Source organism: Gobio gobio (assembly GCF_949357685.1).
Source record: "Gobio gobio genome assembly, chromosome: 3".
Lineage (NCBI taxonomy): Eukaryota > Metazoa > Chordata > Actinopteri > Cypriniformes > Gobionidae > Gobio > Gobio gobio.
This window is the reverse complement of record NC_137099.1, coordinates 50145980-50166086: the sequence shown is the minus strand read 5'-3', so window position 1 is coordinate 50166086 and position 20107 is coordinate 50145980. Positions and strand designations below refer to the sequence as shown.

Genomic DNA, 20107 nt, shown 5'->3' with positions numbered 1-20107 from the left:
GTAAACAAATCGCTTCTGGGTCATATGTCCGAACGCCGGATCTGCGTCATATTCTCGCGCATGCGTCGTGGAGGCATACACGGAAGTCGAGAACAAGTTGGATAAAGGTGTTATTTTGATTTTTTTTTGCGCACAAAAACTATTGTCGTCGCATTGTATAATTATTGTAGAGCCACTGTGGTGAGATAGACTTTGTAACGACGTTTTAAGTGCCTTTCATGGATCTTGGAAGTGTCAATGTACTGAATGCCAATGGAGGCCTGTGTGAAGCCTTTCTCAGCCATCAGCTTTACACTAAAATATCTTCATTTGTGTTCCGAATATGAACGGAGGTCTTACGGGTGTCCAACGACATGAGGGTGAGTAATTAATGACAGAATTTTCATTTTTGGGTGAACTAACCCTTTAATGTACTGTCTTTATAAAGTATCTTCTTATTAAACTGTTTGTACACTTACAAAGTTCTCAATGCTTGGGTTTGCATGTAGGGACCCTCATTATGCTATCGTGTTAGTGTGAGGCTATTTTGAGCCTTGTTAGTGGTATTAACTAGCGATTTAATTTTACTTATTCTATGCCCCATATACTAGCGTTATGAGCTAATCTGTTTTTAAAGATAAAAACTCTTTACATTCGATTTTCATGAAAACGCATCCCAGATAGCGATCTACTCGGTAACCATGTGTTAATTACCCCTAGGTAAATTTTTCACCGGAGTTGTCCTTTAAGAGTCAAGGATTGGATCATTATTGCAGTGATAATGTTTCTAGCATGTTATATGTGTAGCTTTTTGTTTCTTAAACAACCATGTAGGAAGACACATGGCCATATTCCAGGATGACAATGTCAAGATTCATCAGACTCAAAGTGTGAAAGAATGGTTGGGAGGGAGCATGAAGAATCATTTTCACACATGAACTAGCACCTTAAATTCATTGAAAGTCTTTGGGATGTGCTGGAGTAGACGACGTGCTTGACTCTTGCATTGTCAATACAAGATCTTGACCAAAAATTGATGCACGTCTCAATGGAAATAACATCACAACATTTATTTCCATCAAGAGGTGAAAGGTTTAACCCAATTAGGATTTGAACAACTGTTGAACTGCCAAACATATATCATGCTAGAAACATAATAATCACTGCAAAAAGTATCCAATCATAGACTTTTAAGCATTTGCCTATTTTAATCCAAACAGCAACTTTTTTTTTTTTTGTCTGGACAGAGTATATTTGCAATGTGTTAAACAGAAAATATTAATCACAGAAATGAACACATTATTTTTGGCAGCCCTAGATTATTCAAATGCTCAAATGTGTTGAGTCAAACCCTCTCAGGCTGTTCTTTATGGAATAAACTTATGTAAGAAACATCTTCTGTCCATTGGTTACCTTAAAAAAGAATGTGGTAACCATAGAAATGGAAGCATTATGATGTGTTCGGTAGCCCAGGGTGGAATCTGCTTCTTGTGCGTTGGCTATGTTACTGGCTTTTATTACTTACAAAGCGTGTTTGTGTTTCTGCATGTCCAGTGCTGTTATATTTTATGACTTAAGTGCATCTGATATAATACAATTTAGGACGACAACAGAAATGTATTAAAGTCAATGTGAATTGCTGTTCACAACCCATTTCTAAAGGAGAAAAATGTGGGGTGGGACTTGATTTAATCATAAAAAGTCTGTTACATTACAGAACGGAGCCAATGTGAGTTTGCTAAATCAATACCTATACCTTTTTCTTTGGAATAATCAGCAGAAATGAATAATTCATAATAAGACCAGGAACATAAACACAATAGGGCCAATTTCGAATGATTTGGAACAATGGACCGAAGTTGTTGACTGAGCATTTAACGCTGTATCTTAACTTGTTCGGATATCCAATGTGTCTTCCACCTTAAACTCAGTTTAGTCCCAAAGTGCGGGACCAACTTCCCCTGTCTATACGTAATATACAGATGAAGCGAAAGCACACAAACTGAACTCAGCTCAGCAGAAAACGGAAAGCTTTCGCCATGGCAGCGTTGCTAAGGAACATGAGCTGCTACTTAACCTCCATTTTCTGTCTGACAGCTGCAGCTCTTGTGTTTGCTAATGTATTCATTTCAGTGTGTGAGTGTTCAGACTATGAGTGTTATACACAGTGTCCGTCTGCAAACACACACACACTTAGACACACGTGTGCAACGTGCAAGGCATTTGAAGCATATTAACGCTTTTATAAGATAACGTTTTGTCATGTGGTGGTTCCACATAGGCTATTTACATGGGCCTGTGGTTGCCAGATATAGACAAAAAAATGTCTAGTCTTTATTCTCTGCTCTTGTGACCAGTGTGGCCTTATCTGCATTGCTCAGGAAACATGTCATTGCCCACTATCAGTTTGTACATGGGAGCCACAATAGCTGAGAGGACTGGTGTCATCACTGGATGCTCCTCCAACTGTGCCATTATGAACCTGTGAGGGTGTGTTATCTTGTTAAAGGAGCCCCATGCCAACTAGGTGAATGTTGGACATGAATGAATGTAGATAGGACAGCCATAAAGCTGGAACCTCTCATGGATGTCGCTATATGTGACATTGTGCCAACTGAATGCGGTGCAGATCATTACTGTGCCTGTGTTAAAATAGATATTCACCTTATATTGGGTTATGATTTTGCCATTATGATATGTTGGAGTGTGATTCTCAATTTAATCAGCCAGCCTAATTTTATTTACATTTATTTTATTTATTTTTTATGTACGCTATACCAAACCCCATCCCTAAACCTACCCATTTGTGTGTTATATGATATAAAATACAGGATATAACAGGCAGATCCAACTGCAGGCACAATTTATTCAAAAAGTACAAATATTACAAGCGTTCCGAGGCCAAACGATTGATTTGTGTGAAGAAAATCCCCAAAAGCAATCAGCGTCTCCGTCCGCCGAAGATCATGCACACATTCAAAAATTGCCGCCCAAAGAAACGTTACGTCAGCTTTGATAGTGAAATTGCATTGGCTCACGTATGTCTTGTGTCCAATTGCGTCATTACGTCAGCTTGTGTGTATCTTTTGAATGAGATATGGCTGAGTGGCGTGTGTGTGTTCACGGAGCGGCGGGATCATCATTTCAGCGATTAAAACATTAAGATAAACTCTGTTCTTTACATGAAGATATCGTATGACTTCAGAAGGCTTGGAATGCAGCATGAGTCAATACTTTTATACTATTTTTGGTCAGTTTTTGCAATAAATACCTGTGACTGTACTTATATTTGCCTGTTACGTGTTTTATATTTTTGAGAAGTGGGTAGGTTTAGGGTAGGAGTGCGGTTAGTTGCTCCAAAATATAAAAGTAGCCTATAAATATTCATAAAATCATGTCTGCTTCTCATAAAATCATGATTCTCATGAATTTATCGTGAATCGTGCAGCTCTAAATGTAACTAAAGACAGACTTCGTTGTTAACCTTGCCTAGATGAAAGAAGTGTTGAAGGTTATACGATATAATGATAGATAGTATGATAGATGGATAGTACAAGAGAACGATAATAAAAGTACAATAGATCAAATGGACAGATGGACAGAACAATAGATATAACAATAGATAGAGAGAGAGCTAGATAGATAGACAAACAGCTAAATAGATGGATGGATGGACAAAACGATATAGAATAGAATAGAATGCTATAATGACAATACGATAGGTTGATAGAGCAATAAATGTAATGATATAGCTCTACTGGTTTAGATAGAAGGCCTAAACCAGTACTGGTTTAGATAGAAGGCCTAGTTTAAAATGACTGCATTTTCAGGTATAACATGTTGAGAGATAACCTCTATTGATTTGGCACATGGATGTATAATTTAAAAAGCGTTCAGACTCAAATTAGCATGCCCTGTATTTCCTTTCCTGCACCTCTATTCAGGAGTGGAGCTTTACACACACATACACACACACACACAAACACACACACACACAAACATTCAAGTTGTGAGCTTGTAAGTGAGAAAAAGACTGCACAAGAGAAATACTGGCTGTTGTGAATTAATACAGTGACAATAATTGAGTTTTCAACTCAATTTTCCATTACGTGACTACAAGCAAAGACTCATTTGCAGTGCAACACACTGTCCAATTCGTAAACAAATAGCAATAATTAAATACTGTAGGAAAAGCTGTAGCATTTTACGCTTCAGTACTGAAATTGAACCGCTCAGTGCTGCCTGTTGGGAAAAGATGAATCAGATTTATCTACAAAACTAAAAATCACTTTGTCCAATGAAAACGTTGTACTCAAATACTGTGTGAAATGGGGTCAGACAAATCTCACCATGCAAAGGCTGATGCTGTTTTATGCGGTTCATTGATTTGAAAGTAAAGGCCAGGCTTTAGTCATATTGAGCCAGGGGTCTAAACATGATTATGGCTCAGAGAAGACTTATTTTCACACCATTATGTATTTTTATATTGTTTATATATTCATTAAAATGATCATTTGCAGTATTTTACCCTATTGACTGACCATGGTTAATAAATCGTCTTTCTTTCTTCTAGACTCTCTGGGTGGACCGTTCCCCTCAACAGCTCACCGATGCCACCACAAACCGAAGCGCTGTTTACCCTTGCATCCGTGCGGAGGTGTCCCTGTGAGCCCCCTTCTCTTCCACCCCAACGCTAAGGGGTCTCAGATAGTCATGGATCTAGCACAGAGGAGTGTCAAACGGCAGGCCAGCTTCTGCAACGCAATCACGTTCAGCAACCGGCCCATTGCTCTTTATGAGCAGGTCCGCTTAAAGGTAAGAACCTTTAGCGCATAGATCAATCTAGGGCAAGTTGTATATTTTGTAACTGTGGCATAATCTGGGGGGATGGCCGGTCTGGAATACTCAAGTGGATGACACACAGGCACATATGAACACTTCCGAGTGTCTGCTGCAGCAAAGAGGCCGTTGATGTAACATACTCATCTGTCTTTTTTGTAAAAGGTGTAGGTAGGGTATAATTTTCTCGATGTTAAAATATGTAACCCATAACTTGTAACTAGAGATGCACTGATTTGTATTGGCCAATAATAACCAGTCAATGGCCGATTGTTTAAAAACAGCCGATGATCAGGCCCGATTATATCCTTTCAATCAATAGGGTGCGGAAAAACATGTCCAGAGTAGGGTTGGACCAGAATATTCGAATATTCGTTTGATGGGTTGGTATTCGGGGTGGGGGTGGGGGTGGGGGGGGGGGGGTCGTGTACACCTGGCCTCCCCATCAAAACGGTTCTCATTCGTGCCTGCATATGTTTACGCTATAAAATCTGGCGAAATACAATACTCCTTTTTTTTTTTTACAATTATCTTATAGCATAGCCATTTTTAATAGGATGGACAGTTGAATAGGAACCCAACCTCGTTATACTTTTGCTTCTTCTTAGCGTTCCCTGCAACGGAGTATTCTCTGTCTAGAGCGCACAACTGCATGAGCTTATATGGAAGAAGCGCATGCCTGAGCTTGCATTTTGGGTTAAGCTGCATTCGTTTGACATTGCGGAAAATAGAATAATAGAATCAAAATGTATTAGCCTTTCTACCATTCTACATTAGGGATGTGACGGTAAGAAAATTTTCCCTCACCGTCACATTACAGTGCATGCGCACTGTGGGGCCATCAACGAATGAGAGTGCGGTCGTGCGCATTTTAGTTTTGTTTTCGAATTTGCACCTATTACCTGTTATTATTATCAATCTAAATGAATCTATTGCAAAATATAGGAGCTTTTTACTGGGACGTAACAGACCTTTGTGTTTTGTATCACTAGTGCAGTGTCCGTTCTCGGAGCATATAAGCCCTGTCCGTGTGAGGTGCGTCACTTCTCGAGATTCCTGCCTTTATTTGAGAGAAGAATATGTTCAGACCCTTCCCTTCGAAGCTTTGAATATTCTGTGTTGATTACTACTGAAGCTTAGAAGCTCAAAAAATTATTCGGACCAGCCCTAGTTCAGAGGGCAGCGAATAGTGTGTGTGAAGAAATTAGGGCAAGTTAATGCAACAATGACGCATTAAAGGGGTGGTAAAACACATTCTTTTGAAGGCTTGACTGTGTTTGTGGGGTGCACTGTAACATGTGTTCATGCTTCATTTAAAAAAAAATTGCCTTATTTTTCATATATTTGACCTTTATTCTACACTGCTCTGTCCCTCCTTGTAAAACGGTCTGATGCTTTCCGGGTTGTATGAAGCCAGTCCCTCAAAAATACGCGATGGGCTCAGATTGGTTAGCTGGCCCAGTGTGTTGTGATTCGCTAAACGCCTAGTGCACGTATGTCGAAAACGTCACGCCCCTTACCGGAGGCTGTGCTTTGGTCAGTGTTAGAAACAACGGCGTCAATAAAACCATACCAATCTGAGCCCGAATCAGACCCAGAACATTTGAGTGAAGATGATCGAGCAGAACCTGTTCAGTCCTCAAGAGTAAAGACTGCGGATCTATAATGATCGCTACTGAATGGCACTTTAACTTTTGTATTTTTAGAACGATTATAGCCAAATATCTGTCGCAAGAACTAACCCAAAACAAACACTAAGCACTGGCTTTAACTAGTAAGTTAGCCAAATCACACACAGAACCATGTTTAGCATGCCTGTAGATGAACAATACATAAAAGCTCTAATCAAAGAATCATTTACACTAATGTCAGGTTCGCTGTTGAGATTTTAACGTTAGTGTTTGTAACGTTAGGTGTTCGTCGGATAACGTTAAGTATGAATGAGCATTTAACAGACTGGTTTGCAGAACAGCGCTGTCATCTTTTAACTTCCTTGCTACAACCTATTACAGGAAAACACATCGATGAAAAATAAATCAGACTTACAGGTTGTGGCCCGTGAACAGCTTCTGTTTGTAAATCCAGCTTTCAGGACAAGCCGTTGTGCATATCCTGTATTGAACTCGCGAAGTTTGTGGAAGTTTGTGTTGTCCTCAGTGAAATGTGCAGCGCGCGCGTCATGCATCCACACACCGGCAGTGTTTTTTTCACGCAGCTGACGTTGTGCAAATCTGGCATTGAAATCGCGAAGACGGTGGATGTTTTCCTCTGTTAGATGTGCTGCAGGGAGCCCCGCGTGCCTGATTCCCCGCTGACTCAAACACACGTGCATATAACATGCTGTATGTTAAACGCTCTGCAACGCACCCCCGTCCCTATGAAGGCTGAACAGAGCAAGTACCCCAGACCTGCAATCCGGATGAAAATAACAGCGTTTCCTCGGCATCGCGGCAACAACACTCCAGCCTACTATACCACGACAGCGCCGCGATACAAAATGGCCTCACCCCCCCTTATTTAATATTCTCGGAGGAGGGGTTTATGTAAATATTGAGCCTGGTGATGTCACCAACCCTGGAGGAATGTGTGTAGTCGCCTACTGGCCGCTTGCTGTAGTTCTTAGAAACTGATTTCTTTAAAAGCAAATATCTCCCTTTGCTTTAAACTTTGAACGTTGTAACTTTGCAGATGTTGTTTATGCTCAAGCAGCAACATTACACGTTAGCTAAAGTTAGAATAGTGAAATCGTGGTTTACCACCCCTTTAACAGTTAAAAAATAGCTACATATAAGCAGGCTTTATTGGACCCTATGAATCACCCGTAGTTCAATTAACTCTCAGTAGAGTGATAGTACAGCCAGCAGCCATATCACCCGGTAGCCCAAGACTGGTTTCCCACTGAAGCTAAGGAGGGCTGAGCCTAGTCAGTACCTGGAAAACCAGGTTGCTGCTGGTAGAGGTGTTAATTAGGCCAGCAGGGTTGCTTTCAGAGCCTGCTCACCCTGTGATCTGTGTGGGTCCTAACGCACCAGTATAGTGATGGGGACACTATACTGTAACAAGCACCGTCTTCGGATGAGACGTTAAACCGAGGTCTGACTCTCTGTGGTCATTAAAAATTCTAGGGTGTCCTTCGATAAAGAGTAGGGGTGTAACCCCGGCATCCTGGCCAAATTTGCCCATTGGCCTCTGTCCATCATGGCCTCCTAATCATCCCCATATATATATATATATATACGATTGGCTTCATCACTCTGTCTCCTCTCCACCAATCAGCTGGTGTGTGGTGGGCGTTCTGGCACAATATGGCTGCCGTCGTATCATCCAGGTGGATGCTGCACATTGGTGGTGGTTGAGGAGATTCCCTCCTTCCATGTAAAGCGCTTTCAGAGCCTAGAAAAGCGCTATATAAATGTAACAAATTATTATTATTATTATTCAGTAGTCTGCTTAATATTTGCTAATTCTTTATTGTGATGGTCCCCCAACAGACATGATATATAATTGACTATAAGTAAGTTGATAACACTTTACAATAATGTTTCATTTGTTAACATTAGTTATCTACATTAGTTACCATGAACTAACAATGAAAAAAAGTATTTATTAATCTCAGTCAATGTTAATCTCAACATTTACTTATATGTGATTAAAATCAAAAGTTGTATCTCTTAATATTAGTTAATGAACCTGAATTAGAAACTGTTGTATTTTTAGTAATTAATGTTATTAAAGGGTTAGTTCACCCAAAATTTAAAATAATGTAATTTATTACTCACCCTCATGCCGTTCCACACCCGTAAGACCTTCGTTAATCTTCGGAACGCAAATTAAGATATTGATTTGTTGAAAATCCGAAGGCTCAGTGAGGCCTGCGTAGCCAGCAATGACATTTCCTCTCTCAAGATCCATTAATGTACTAAAAACATATTTAAATCAGTTCATGTGAGTACAGTGGTTCAATATTAATATTATAAAGTGACGAGAATATTTTTGGTGCGCCAAAAAAACTAAATAACGACTTATATAGTGATGGCCGATTTCAAAACACTGCTTCATGAAGCTTCGGAAGCGTTAAGAAACAGCGTATCGAGTCAGCGGTTCGGAGCGCCAAAGTCACATGATATCAGCAGTTTGGCGGTTTGACAAGCGATCCGAATCATGATTCAACTCATGACCATCACTATATAAGTAGTTATTTAGTTTTTTTGGCACACCAAAAATATTATCGTTGCTTTATAATATTAATATTAAACCACTGTACTCAGGTGGAACGGAATGAGGGTGAGTAATACATGACATTATTTTCATTTTTAGGTGAACTAACCCTTTAACAAGTACTGTAACGAATGTATTGCTTATTATTAGTTAATGCATTAACTAACCTTAACTAATGGAACCTTATTGTAAAGTGTTACCAGAAACTTTGCAAGTACATGTCAACTTATTCGAACCCTAACCCTACCAGTCTACTAATACTCTACTAACACTTTTTGAGAGTTAGTAGACATGTAGGTGCAATGTTACTTAAAGTCAACAGAATGTGTTCTGTGGGGACCATCAAAATAAAGTGAAACCAACTTGGGCTGCGCACATACAGTAAATGTGTACTGTGCTGATGCCAAAATTCAAATCAATTCAAATTAGTATGCATACCCAAGTAAAATTCTTGCAATTCTATTTGTTTCAACGTCACCTTTCACATGGGAACGACCTGCAATAGTGCTTTCTTTTTCTGTCTTTCTTGGTTTGTCCCTCTATCCTTACTGTACTTTAAAAGTACCCCTCTAGAGAAGTTGCGCAAGTTCCCTCTTCCTATGTCAACGCAGTAACAATCTAAGATAAACAGTCCTACCCCAGACTATGACTCTCAATTTAGCCTAACCAGTTATTCTACCAACATACACAAATGGTTTTGTGTGTAAACTCACTCATTAGTCAAGTTCTCAATACTGGTATTCTCAGTAGCGCATGGCCGCTAGCACATAAATCATCATGTTCTTGAAATGTTTGTAGTGCTCATTCCTGGAGTTACTGTAAATCAAATAAAACAGAGCTTCTCTAGTCCAAACACACCACATGACTGCCTCATACATCCCCTGAATTGTCCCCTACGCTGAACCATTTACAACCATCACAAAACATGCCCCCTGTTTGGCCTTCAGCACTGCTACAAAAGGAAATACTAGATGGAATTAAATTGAAAATAATCACATTTAGAGGTTTTAAAAGAAAGAATTAGAACCTTTTCAGCCCACAGGAAAAAAAAAATGAAATACTAATTAATGTCTCATTTTGTTTTTGGTCCTGCTAGTGGCTGCATAAAGTGTGTCCCATATGTTATATGTATATAGTATTACAAAAATAAATCAAAACAATAATTTCTAAACATTGTCAGAAAAAAATTGCAAAAATCTGTGTTATCTACCCCAATTAGATGCATATTAGTACATTAGAGTAGTAATATGTACCCTTAATGTACTTCTATGAACATTTTGGGGGCAAATAAGGTTACAAAGATTCCCCTTTGAGGGTACTGCTGCTGCATGCCTAAAGATACAATGAGTGAACATTTCTGTGCTATGCAATGAATCATGAAGAACACGGCCTTATGTCGTAAAGATAACAGATCCTTTTTTTCCTGTCTTTAGATAACTAAAAAGCAGTGCTGCTGGAGTGGCGCTCTCCGTCTGGGCTTCACTTCTAAAGATCCGTCTCGAATCAACCCCGACAGTCTGCCCAAATACGCCTGCCCTGACCTGGTGTCCCAGAGCGGCTTTTGGGCCAAGGCCCTGCCAGAAGAGTTTGCAAACGAAGGAAACCTCATTTCTTTCTGGGTGGATAAGAAAGGGAGAGTATTTTACCGCATCAACGATTCCAGCCCCATGCTGTTCTTCAGTGGCGTTCGGACCACAGAGCCACTGTGGGCCCTCATAGATGTCTACGGTCTGACCAGAGGAGTGCAACTGCTGGGTAAGAAAAATAACTGTCCGCATAGTTTAAGGACAGGTCTAAATGTTCTGCTCTAACAGAGTGTAAAATGAAAATACTGAACGTTGCGTGTATTATTTGGGATGCAAAAACATTCTTTATGAATATTTTACACTGTAAGCCCAAATAAGTTGGCAAATCGGTTACATTTTTTTATTTTAAGTTCAGAAATTTAAAGTTTTGTAAGCTGAACTTGCAGATTTTCCTTTTATACTCTTTATACATTTTAATTGCTCTTAACTTCAAATATTTGAGTAAGCTAATTCATACATTTAAATTAAAATGATAAACTTAAATGTTGTTAGTAATGGAAATGAATTAAATAAATGCTACCTTGTTAATTGGTAACAATGCTTTCATGGCATTAGCAAAGCACACTTGCTAAATGAGTACAGCAATATAGAACATTTAACATACTGTATATCTGTTCTCAAACTATAAGCTAATGCTCCACTTGTTGCCATGATGGTACCCCGTCCCAACATAACAGAAACTCTTCTAAACTGTCATAGCAAAACATTAAACACTACTAAATAGCCACCTTGACATTAATCTTGCACAGAAAACATTATGTAATACTTAATTTTAGCATTTACTCTCCCTTTTGAGTGTCATTGCAAAGCATACTGGGAAAAAAACACCAGCCTAGTTTCAATTAAATTTAAATTTGTCTAAATTAAAAGAAACAAGTTCATGAAACTCAAAACAATGAAACAATTCCGATTACTTAAAATGTGTCAGTTTTGTGAACTCAAAAGAAAAAAAAAGTTCGAAATACTCATAAAAGTTCATTTGATTGAAATAATTTTGTTTCATTTGAATTCTCTCTACTCATTATTTTGAGCGTTAGGGTTTGCAGTGTACGAGTACAGTATGTTTCGCCTGTACATGAACAAACCATTTCCTCCAGTTTCCTCCCAAATTCTTGTCATTTAAGGCCTTTGTCTATGAAAACCTGTTAATCAAGCAATCACACATTCAGCATGCATGTGTCAGGCTGTTGCCTGTCTCCTCCCTATGCAAAGTATTCTTGATAGAAAAAGAAATGCTCAGTAACATCATTGCGTGATGACGTAGGAACCGGTGAATCGGATTTGTTTTTTTTACTGGTGCAATGAAAGAACCGGTTCACGGAAATTAAATGGACTATATATCACTAATCTACACCCCCAAAGCTTGTACAGTCCTGTACCTCTTTGTGGGTTCGACATTTCATTCGGTAACATTAGGCAGTTTTGATTTATATTATTATATATTAGCTTACATGTGCATAAGAAATGCTTCTATCGCTTGTTTGTGCTTCTTCTTCCCTTGTTTTTGGATCTGGAGATTCTTTACTATTTCAGAAGATGCTTAATAGCGTCCCCTACCGCATAACAGTGAAAACATGGATTGCCGGAAAAACTCATCAATGGCGGGGAAACGTGTCATAAATGACAGAAAATCTCGCCAATGATGGAGAAAGAGTTAAGCTAACATTTTTCAATTTAAAAGTGCTTTTTTCACTTCAGTTAAACACAAAACATACATTTTGGGATAATAAACTGGCTGCTCTGAAATACTGTCATGAAGAAAAAAAAGAACTTGAGGACTAGTTTAAGTTTTGAACTAATCATTCAGACAGTTTTGTGAACTGAATTAATTCACTGAAAAAAATATCTGACTTAAATTAATTATTTGTTCACAAATAGGACATCATTACATCTTTAAACTAGGGTGCATGTCAACATTTTCTTCAAATTTCCCTTAAATCAGCATTTACCCTATTTAAAGCAAGTTATTGTGGAAAATAGGCCTTACAATAAGGGTCAATCAATTTTTTTAAATTGAGATTTATACATAATCTGAAAGCTGAATAAATAAGCTTTCCATTGATGTATGGTTTGTTAGGATAATATTTGGCCGAGATACTGGAATCTGAGTGTGCAAACAATTCTAAATACTGAGAAAATCACTTTTAAAGTTGCCCAAATGAAGTCCTTAGCAATGCATACTAATAATAATAATTTTTTTATATATATTTACGGTAGGAAATTTACTAAATATGGAACATCAAATTCATGGAACATGGAATCTTTACTTAATATCCTAATGATTTTTGGCATAAAAGAAAAATCAATAACTTTGGCCCAAACAATGTATTGTTGGCTATTGTTGGACACAAATATAGGGTGAATTCAGGGGTGATTGGGACACTTTTTCCAAGTCATCTCAATGGCAAAAAGTGTCCCAATCACCCTGAATTCACCCTACTCGTGCTACTTATGACTTGTTTTGTGGTCCAAAAACTTGTGGTTTTGTCTTAAAAACTTAAAGGGTTAGTTCACCCAAAAATGAAATTTCTTCCATTAATGACCCAATGTTGTTCCACACCCGTAAGACCTCCGTTCATCCTCGGAACACAGTTTAAGATATTTTAGATTTAGTCTGAGGACTTTCAGTCCTTTGAATGTAAGTGTATGCACACTTTGCTGTCCACGTCCAGAAAGGTAATGAAAACATCATCAAAGTAGTCCATATGTGACATCATTTGGTTAGTTAGACTCTTTTGAAGCGTCGACAATACATTTTGGTCCAAAAATAACAAAAACTAAGACTTTATGAAGCATTGTCTTCTCTTCCGGCTTTGTTTGAATCCGCGTTCACGACGCCACAGTGACGCTGCTGACGTAAGACGCTGTGACGTGTTATCTGGTGCGACAGAGCTTCGTTTGTAGTCTGAGGGAGACGCACGCTGTAAACAAGCTGTTCTACATTGTTTGTATTTCTATATTTTTTTTAAGTGTTAAGTGTGCATATCCCGGATGCCCTAATCGCCAAAAAAGAACACAACGACGTAAGACTGTGACTGACGTCACTGACGTCACTGTGGCGTCGTGAACGCGGATTCAAACAAAGCCGGAAGAGAAGACAATGCTTAATAAAGTCTTAGTTTTTGTTATTTTTGGACCAAAATGTATTGTTGACGCTTCAAAAGAGTCTAACTAACCAAATGATGTCACATATGGACTACTTTGATGATGTTTTCATTACCTTTCTGGACGTGGACAGCAAAGTGTGCACACACTTACATTCAAAGGACTGAAAGCCCTCGGACTAAATCTAAAATATCTTAAACTGTGTTCCGAGGATGAACGGAGGTCTTACGGGTGTGGAACAAAATTGGGGTGAGTCATTAATGGAAGATATTTCATTTTTGGGTGAACTAACCCTTTAAGATTTTTTTTGTTTTTCCGTTTATGTAAGTGTGTGATCAAGAATAGCACTAGCTCTAAATACACAGTAAATCAGAGAGCTTAAACTTGACGGCAGCGGTCTAGATGTATTGCTGTATATAATCACAGTCAACATTATCATGAGCAGAACATACCATACGCCATGCTTTGATGTACCGGTGTGTGTACGCGTGCTTGTGTTTGAAGTGGAGGTTTGGCGGTAAGAGGCGAAACATTCACTTCTCACACGCATACATGCAGCAGGCTTTAATGCTGTCATCCCCCAGGGTTAATTATAGAACCAGGTCACATACACCAGAGATAGCTCCATTTATCCTAATTGAGCTCTGTGGCAATTGAAGGCAGCCTCTCTGTCTGCTATCTGTCCACGGTGTGGGATGTGTTTCGTTACGTGTGCGCGAGTAACTTTATCTGTACCTTTGCCTCACAAAGACAGCGTTGACATGCACTGCTGAACCTATGTTCTTCAACGTTCTACTGCCACTCTGAAACCAAAGAATGTGTGCGTGTATACTGTATATGTAAGCCTGTTTCATGCTGCATGCAATTTATTTCGACCGCCTATATTCGCAGATAACAGCACTGTCCATGTAAGCAGCACAGCTCAAGCATAGGTGTAAGATTCAGCACTGAAAAAATATCAAGACCATTTTTTTTTTTCAACATAGACTGTGAACAAACATAAAAAAGCAAACTACTCATCCGACACGTGGAACTTTTCACGTCTCAGCAGTACGTCACATTCTCCCAGAAGGGTTTGTAAATGTGTGTAGAGCCTGCAGAGCAAGATCAAAAGAGCTCTTTCTGTATTTCCATCAAACGCTGCTCCTGGAGTGCTGATGCCAGAACTGAAACAATCACATTTGAGTCTCAATTTCCTGTGGGCTGACATGTAATGCCCTTATTTACAGGACGCAGGAAGGAAGAACTTGTGACAGTACAAAGCTAGGAATCAAACATTTACCCTGTTTAGTATTTCATTTCTTAATAGACTTGCTTGGTCTTATTGTGAACTGCTGGTGCACAACCAACCAACCAAATAACAATAAATTATTAGCAAATCACCAAAAAAATGCATTTCCATTGTAATGCTCTTGAGGGTGAACTTGACCTTTAGCTTCCACATCCCAGTTAAAAAGCTTTAAAAGTGTTTCAGAAGGGGGTAGTCCTCCACAATCATATGCAAACTCAAAATCGGGTCTAACTTCATTTTGGTCGTGAATGCCTACTTTTCTCGATGGATGAAAATCCCAATGGATAAAAGCCCCAACCTACATTTTTCTTCTTGAACATTCTGTCTCACTCAGAAATGTCGCATTACAGAAGAAAAATCCAGGTTGTGGATGCAGTTTCATGTTAACCTTTTACGCTTTTTCATCAGTTCTTGTGCTCAAAATACAGCTTTGATTGGGAATGGAATAACCATTTGTAAACCATTTACAGAATGAGGCTTGAAAATGAATTTGATCGTTCCATGGCCCATTTGTACAGATGCCATAAATTCTTTCTTGTAATTTCAGCTGTTCTTATCTTTTGATTCGAGTGCCTCGGGGCTAAATACATGATGAAATTTTCTCATGCACCTGTGACTTTGAAACACACACACACACACACACACATACAGATGATTAAACTGTATACAATAACAAATATACACACCCACTCTTGCGACACAGCTTTCACCAAGGATTGAGATCCTTTCAGATACCTGTCCAACTGAATAACATGCCTATTATGCTGGTGTGTATGAGCATGCATTGCTGAAACGTACATTGATCATGGTCTGAAGTTTGCATGCATTCGAGGACAGTCTTTCATAAATACACCATAACTCATAAAGCACAATGATTATTTTCTAATTTATCTTAGTCTTGAATCTTGGGAAAGACTATTAAAAAAATATATATAACAATAAGAAAAAGAAAAAGAAAAACTTTTTTAAAAACTTAATTTGTATGTAATTTGTAAGAGTATTTTTACAAATTAAGATCATTATTGTTAAAGGTGATTTTTTTTTTCCTATGTTCAAAATACACTATATTGCCAAAAATGTTGGGGTGTCTGCCTTTACATGAACTTTAATGACATCCCAATCTTAATCCATAGGGTTTAATATGGAGTTGGCCCACCCTTTGCAGCTGTAACAGCTTCAACTCTTCTGGGAAGGCTTTCCACAAGGTTTAGGAGTGTGTTTATGGGAATTTTTGACCATTCTTCTAGAAGCGCATTTGTGAAGTCAGGCACTGATGATGAACGAGAAGGCCTGGCTCGCAGTCTCCGCTCTAATTCATCCCAAAGGTGTTCTATCGGGTTGAGGTCAGGACTCTGTACAGGCCAGTCTGGTTCCTCCACACCAAATATGCTCATTCAAGTTCCATTTTGTGACACTAGTGGCGCAGAAAATACATACTTTATGTTTAAGAGAAGGCTTTTGCAGTCACTTTTGAAATAGGCAGTGACACTGATATACTATATCCTTGCTTCTAAAAGGTGTTAAAATTCTCCCTGTCACTAATAAAACTCTGACAAGGAAAAATATAGCTATGAGCAGTAAATCAGCCTCCTGCACGTACTCATTCATTTCTTAGAGGCAGCCACTCGCACGCTGTGATCTCCTGTCTGAACTTCCCTTTCTCATGTAATATCCGCTCCTCAACACTTTTTATCGCCCCTGCAGCTAGGAGGTGATGCCATGACAGTTCTGCAGGCTTCTTTCTAACATGTGATTAAAGTCTAGCTGGACCTTGAACCTTGCTAATGCGGTGTAGTTTTCAGGGTTCCAGAATATAATGGTGAAATTAAATCGTCCCCTGAGGCATTTGGAAATGCAATGAGGCTGGAATATTGTTTAATAAATAACCCAGCCCTCAGCTACCTTCGCCTGAAATACACTGGCCAGGCTAAATGCAGCAAAAGCTGGTAAACCATCTCACTGGGAAGCACCAATTCACCCCCCAAAAAAAATCATATAGGGGCACAAAATTATTTACTAAACACAATTACCCAATTTGCAGGCCCGAATTTGCACCATTTACATTGATGTGTTGGAATCATAGACTGTAAAAAAATATGGCCGTAGTGTTCGTGACTTCACCCATAGGATTCTGATGAGCAGTTTTGAAGCGTAAAGTAGGGTCGAGCTGGCCGTTGCCATCTTGGCAGCGCGTCATCGCACGTCACTCCCGGATAACAGAAAATGGGCAAAAAGGCAGAACGTGGGCAGAGCTGAAGTGACGTGATGACTAACAGACAGCAGATAAATGGCTTTCCACCTGTCACTCGAAGTGGCCACGCCCTTAATTATGCAGAACTTTAATGCTTTATATAATGTAAATGAATGTGTTATAAAAAAATGCATCCCCCTCACAGTTGTCATGAAGGGCAAAATTAGCTGTATAGACCAAAACCACAATTTGTACCAGACTGTGTTTTTTTCTGCTGTAAAGTTGGGCATTTTAACATGGGGCTCAATTAGATTCTGCTCCCTTCTGGAGCCTGTCCCTAGCGGCCAGTCGGTGAATTGCAGTACATGTCACTTCCGTATTGGCTTCAAGAGAAACTGCGGGAGGTTGCCGCTTTGTTGGAATGTGAATTGGAATGACATGAAGAGTAATTTACTAAATTACAATAAATAAAAAATACACAAGAATGAACGTCTGGTTCTTACAGAAGCTCAAACGTGCTGCGTAACGCGAGAATGAACCTCATTGGTTCTCACACGTCAAGCGAACGTGCTTGAGTTTCTGTTTACCACAACTGATGTGTGCGTTGATGAATGTTTATATGTGAATAAAAGCCTAAATTCAATCTGTTAATCATATAAAGCGATCAAGTCTCCAGAAAATTTGGTCTAAACTGCTCAATTCATATGGATTCATTTTGCAATCTCTTTATGAACTTTTTGAAGTGTCAAAGTGTAGTCACGGAGCTGTCATTAAAAATATCTTCAATTGTGTTCTGAAGATGACCGAAAGTCTTACTGTTTTGGAACATGAGGGTGAGTAAAAGATGACAGAATTGAAATTTTTGGGTGAACTTGGGTTTAACTTAAAGGCTTTGAGTTACTAATGTTCAAGCAAACTAGTGAAATACAATACTCTCTATATGCATGTCCAGAGCAGCTCCTAATGGGATTTCAAATAGCCTGTCAAACATCTGGACTATGTAGCAAGAGCACAGCGCCTAGTTTCCCTAGCATTAAAGAGGCTAAACTGGACCTGTGTGGTGCTAAATGCAACTTACCTACAAGAAAAGTGAACTACAATTTTAAGGTGTTAAGATATAGTAACTAAATATTCATAATACCTCAAATTCAATTGAATTAAAGTGGAATGAGAAAAAATACTCCTTTAGGAGAGCATTCTGGGTAATTTTAAGCAAAATTTGTGAGAATGAGTGCTAAGTTTACAAAAATACCAATTTTGATTGACATGCACGTTTGACTTGGCTACGGTCAGTCATTCCAGGCTAAATATCCCTAATTGAAAGTCCCATGCTGAAAGCATAACACTCCAAAAATAATATCTTAAATATGGACTATTTACACAATTCGGCCAGAAAGAGTGAATTAGTAAGACTGATGACACATAATGGGTATTAACAGTAGTAATTGCATTTGTTCGACTGGCCGACTGCATTGTGGAGGAACAAATTAAAGGAATTAGAACAACAGATGTTGTACCATTTGGCTATTTGACAGTATTTTATGTTTTGAGTACAAGGTGGGGGAAAAAAAAGTGAAGTGCTTGTCAAGGGGTCAGGTTCTGTTTTTTAAGAGATCCAAAACCAACAAAGGAAGCTCTGGGAAGAGTGCTCAAGGTGGCGGGAAAGTGTAGCGTGACCCATTCCAAAACAGAACACCTTCCTTTTCCTGCCGTTAAGTGTCCTTATATCCCTTCTCCAAACTTAGAACTCCCCTTTTCCTTCATTTTCCTCATGCCAAGGCCTTGGGACATCCAAACATGGACAGTGCTGCTGAGATAAGGTGTGGCTGTCTTATATATAGGCAGAGCACTTCAGAGCCTCTTTGAGGGAGTTATGGGCAAACATCAGTTTATATAGACCGCTAGATAAACATCCACATATTTAGGACTACACAGACCTTCTCACATTTCCTGGGTCAGTCCTGGTGCAAAATTTCAGTATGCCTTCAATTTGCTGGGTTAAAGGGATAGTTCACCCAAAAATGAAAATTAGCCCATGATTTACTCACCCTCAAGCCATCCTAGGTGTATATGACATTCTTCTTTCAGACGAATCAAATCAGAGTTATATTAAAAAAAGGTCCTGGCTAATCCAAGCTTTATAATTGCAGTAATGGTTGCCCTGTTTTTGAAGTCCATAAAAAATGCATCTGTCCGTCAAATAACGTGCTCCACACAGCTCTGGGGGATTAATAAAGGCCTTCTGAAGCGAATCGATGCGTTTGTGTAAGAAAAATATCCATATTTAAAGCTTAATAAAGTTAAGTTCCAGCCGATCGCCTTCCGCGGAAAAGTGTTGAAAGTGCCTTCTCGAATTCAAGATGTGTATGCGACGTCTGACGAGCGTACCTGGTAACGGCAGAGGCACTTTCAACACTTTTTCCATAGATTGAATACGGAAGGCGATCGGCCGAAACTTTACTTTATAAAGTTTTAAATATGGATATTTTTCTTACACAAACGCATCGATTCAGAAGGCCTTTATTAACCCCCCAGAGCCGTGTGGAGCACGTTATTTGACGGACAGATGCATTTTTTATGGACTTCAAAAACAGAGCAACTATTACTGCTGTTATAAAGCTCGGAGGAGCCAGGACTTTTTTAATATAACTCCGATTTTATTCGTCTGAAAGAAGAATGTCATACACACCTAGGATGACTTGAGGGTGAGTAAATCATTGGCTAATTTTCATTTTTGGGTGAACTATCCCTTTAAATTAATCACGGGGTACAAATGAGAAAAACCTTTGACTGTTAACAATGTTACTGCAAGGGGGTGGGGGGCTAATAATAAATAAATAATAACAACATAATGATTTCATAATTCACAGCCTGGTCTTATTTACTTTTTGTGGTTTG

General features: G+C 38.9%; 1 protein-coding gene across 1 annotated transcript in view; it reads left to right on the top strand.

Moving 5' to 3' along the window:
- neurl1aa (neuralized E3 ubiquitin protein ligase 1Aa) overlaps positions 1–20107 on the top strand; it is a 56332-nt gene that overhangs the window by 13480 nt on the left and 22745 nt on the right. The window contains exons 2-3 of the mRNA XM_079812234.1: positions 4553–4794; positions 10470–10791. Of these exons, the coding sequence (XP_079668360.1) occupies positions 4553–4794; positions 10470–10791 (564 nt within the window). The remainder of the gene's footprint in view (positions 1–4552; positions 4795–10469; positions 10792–20107) is intronic.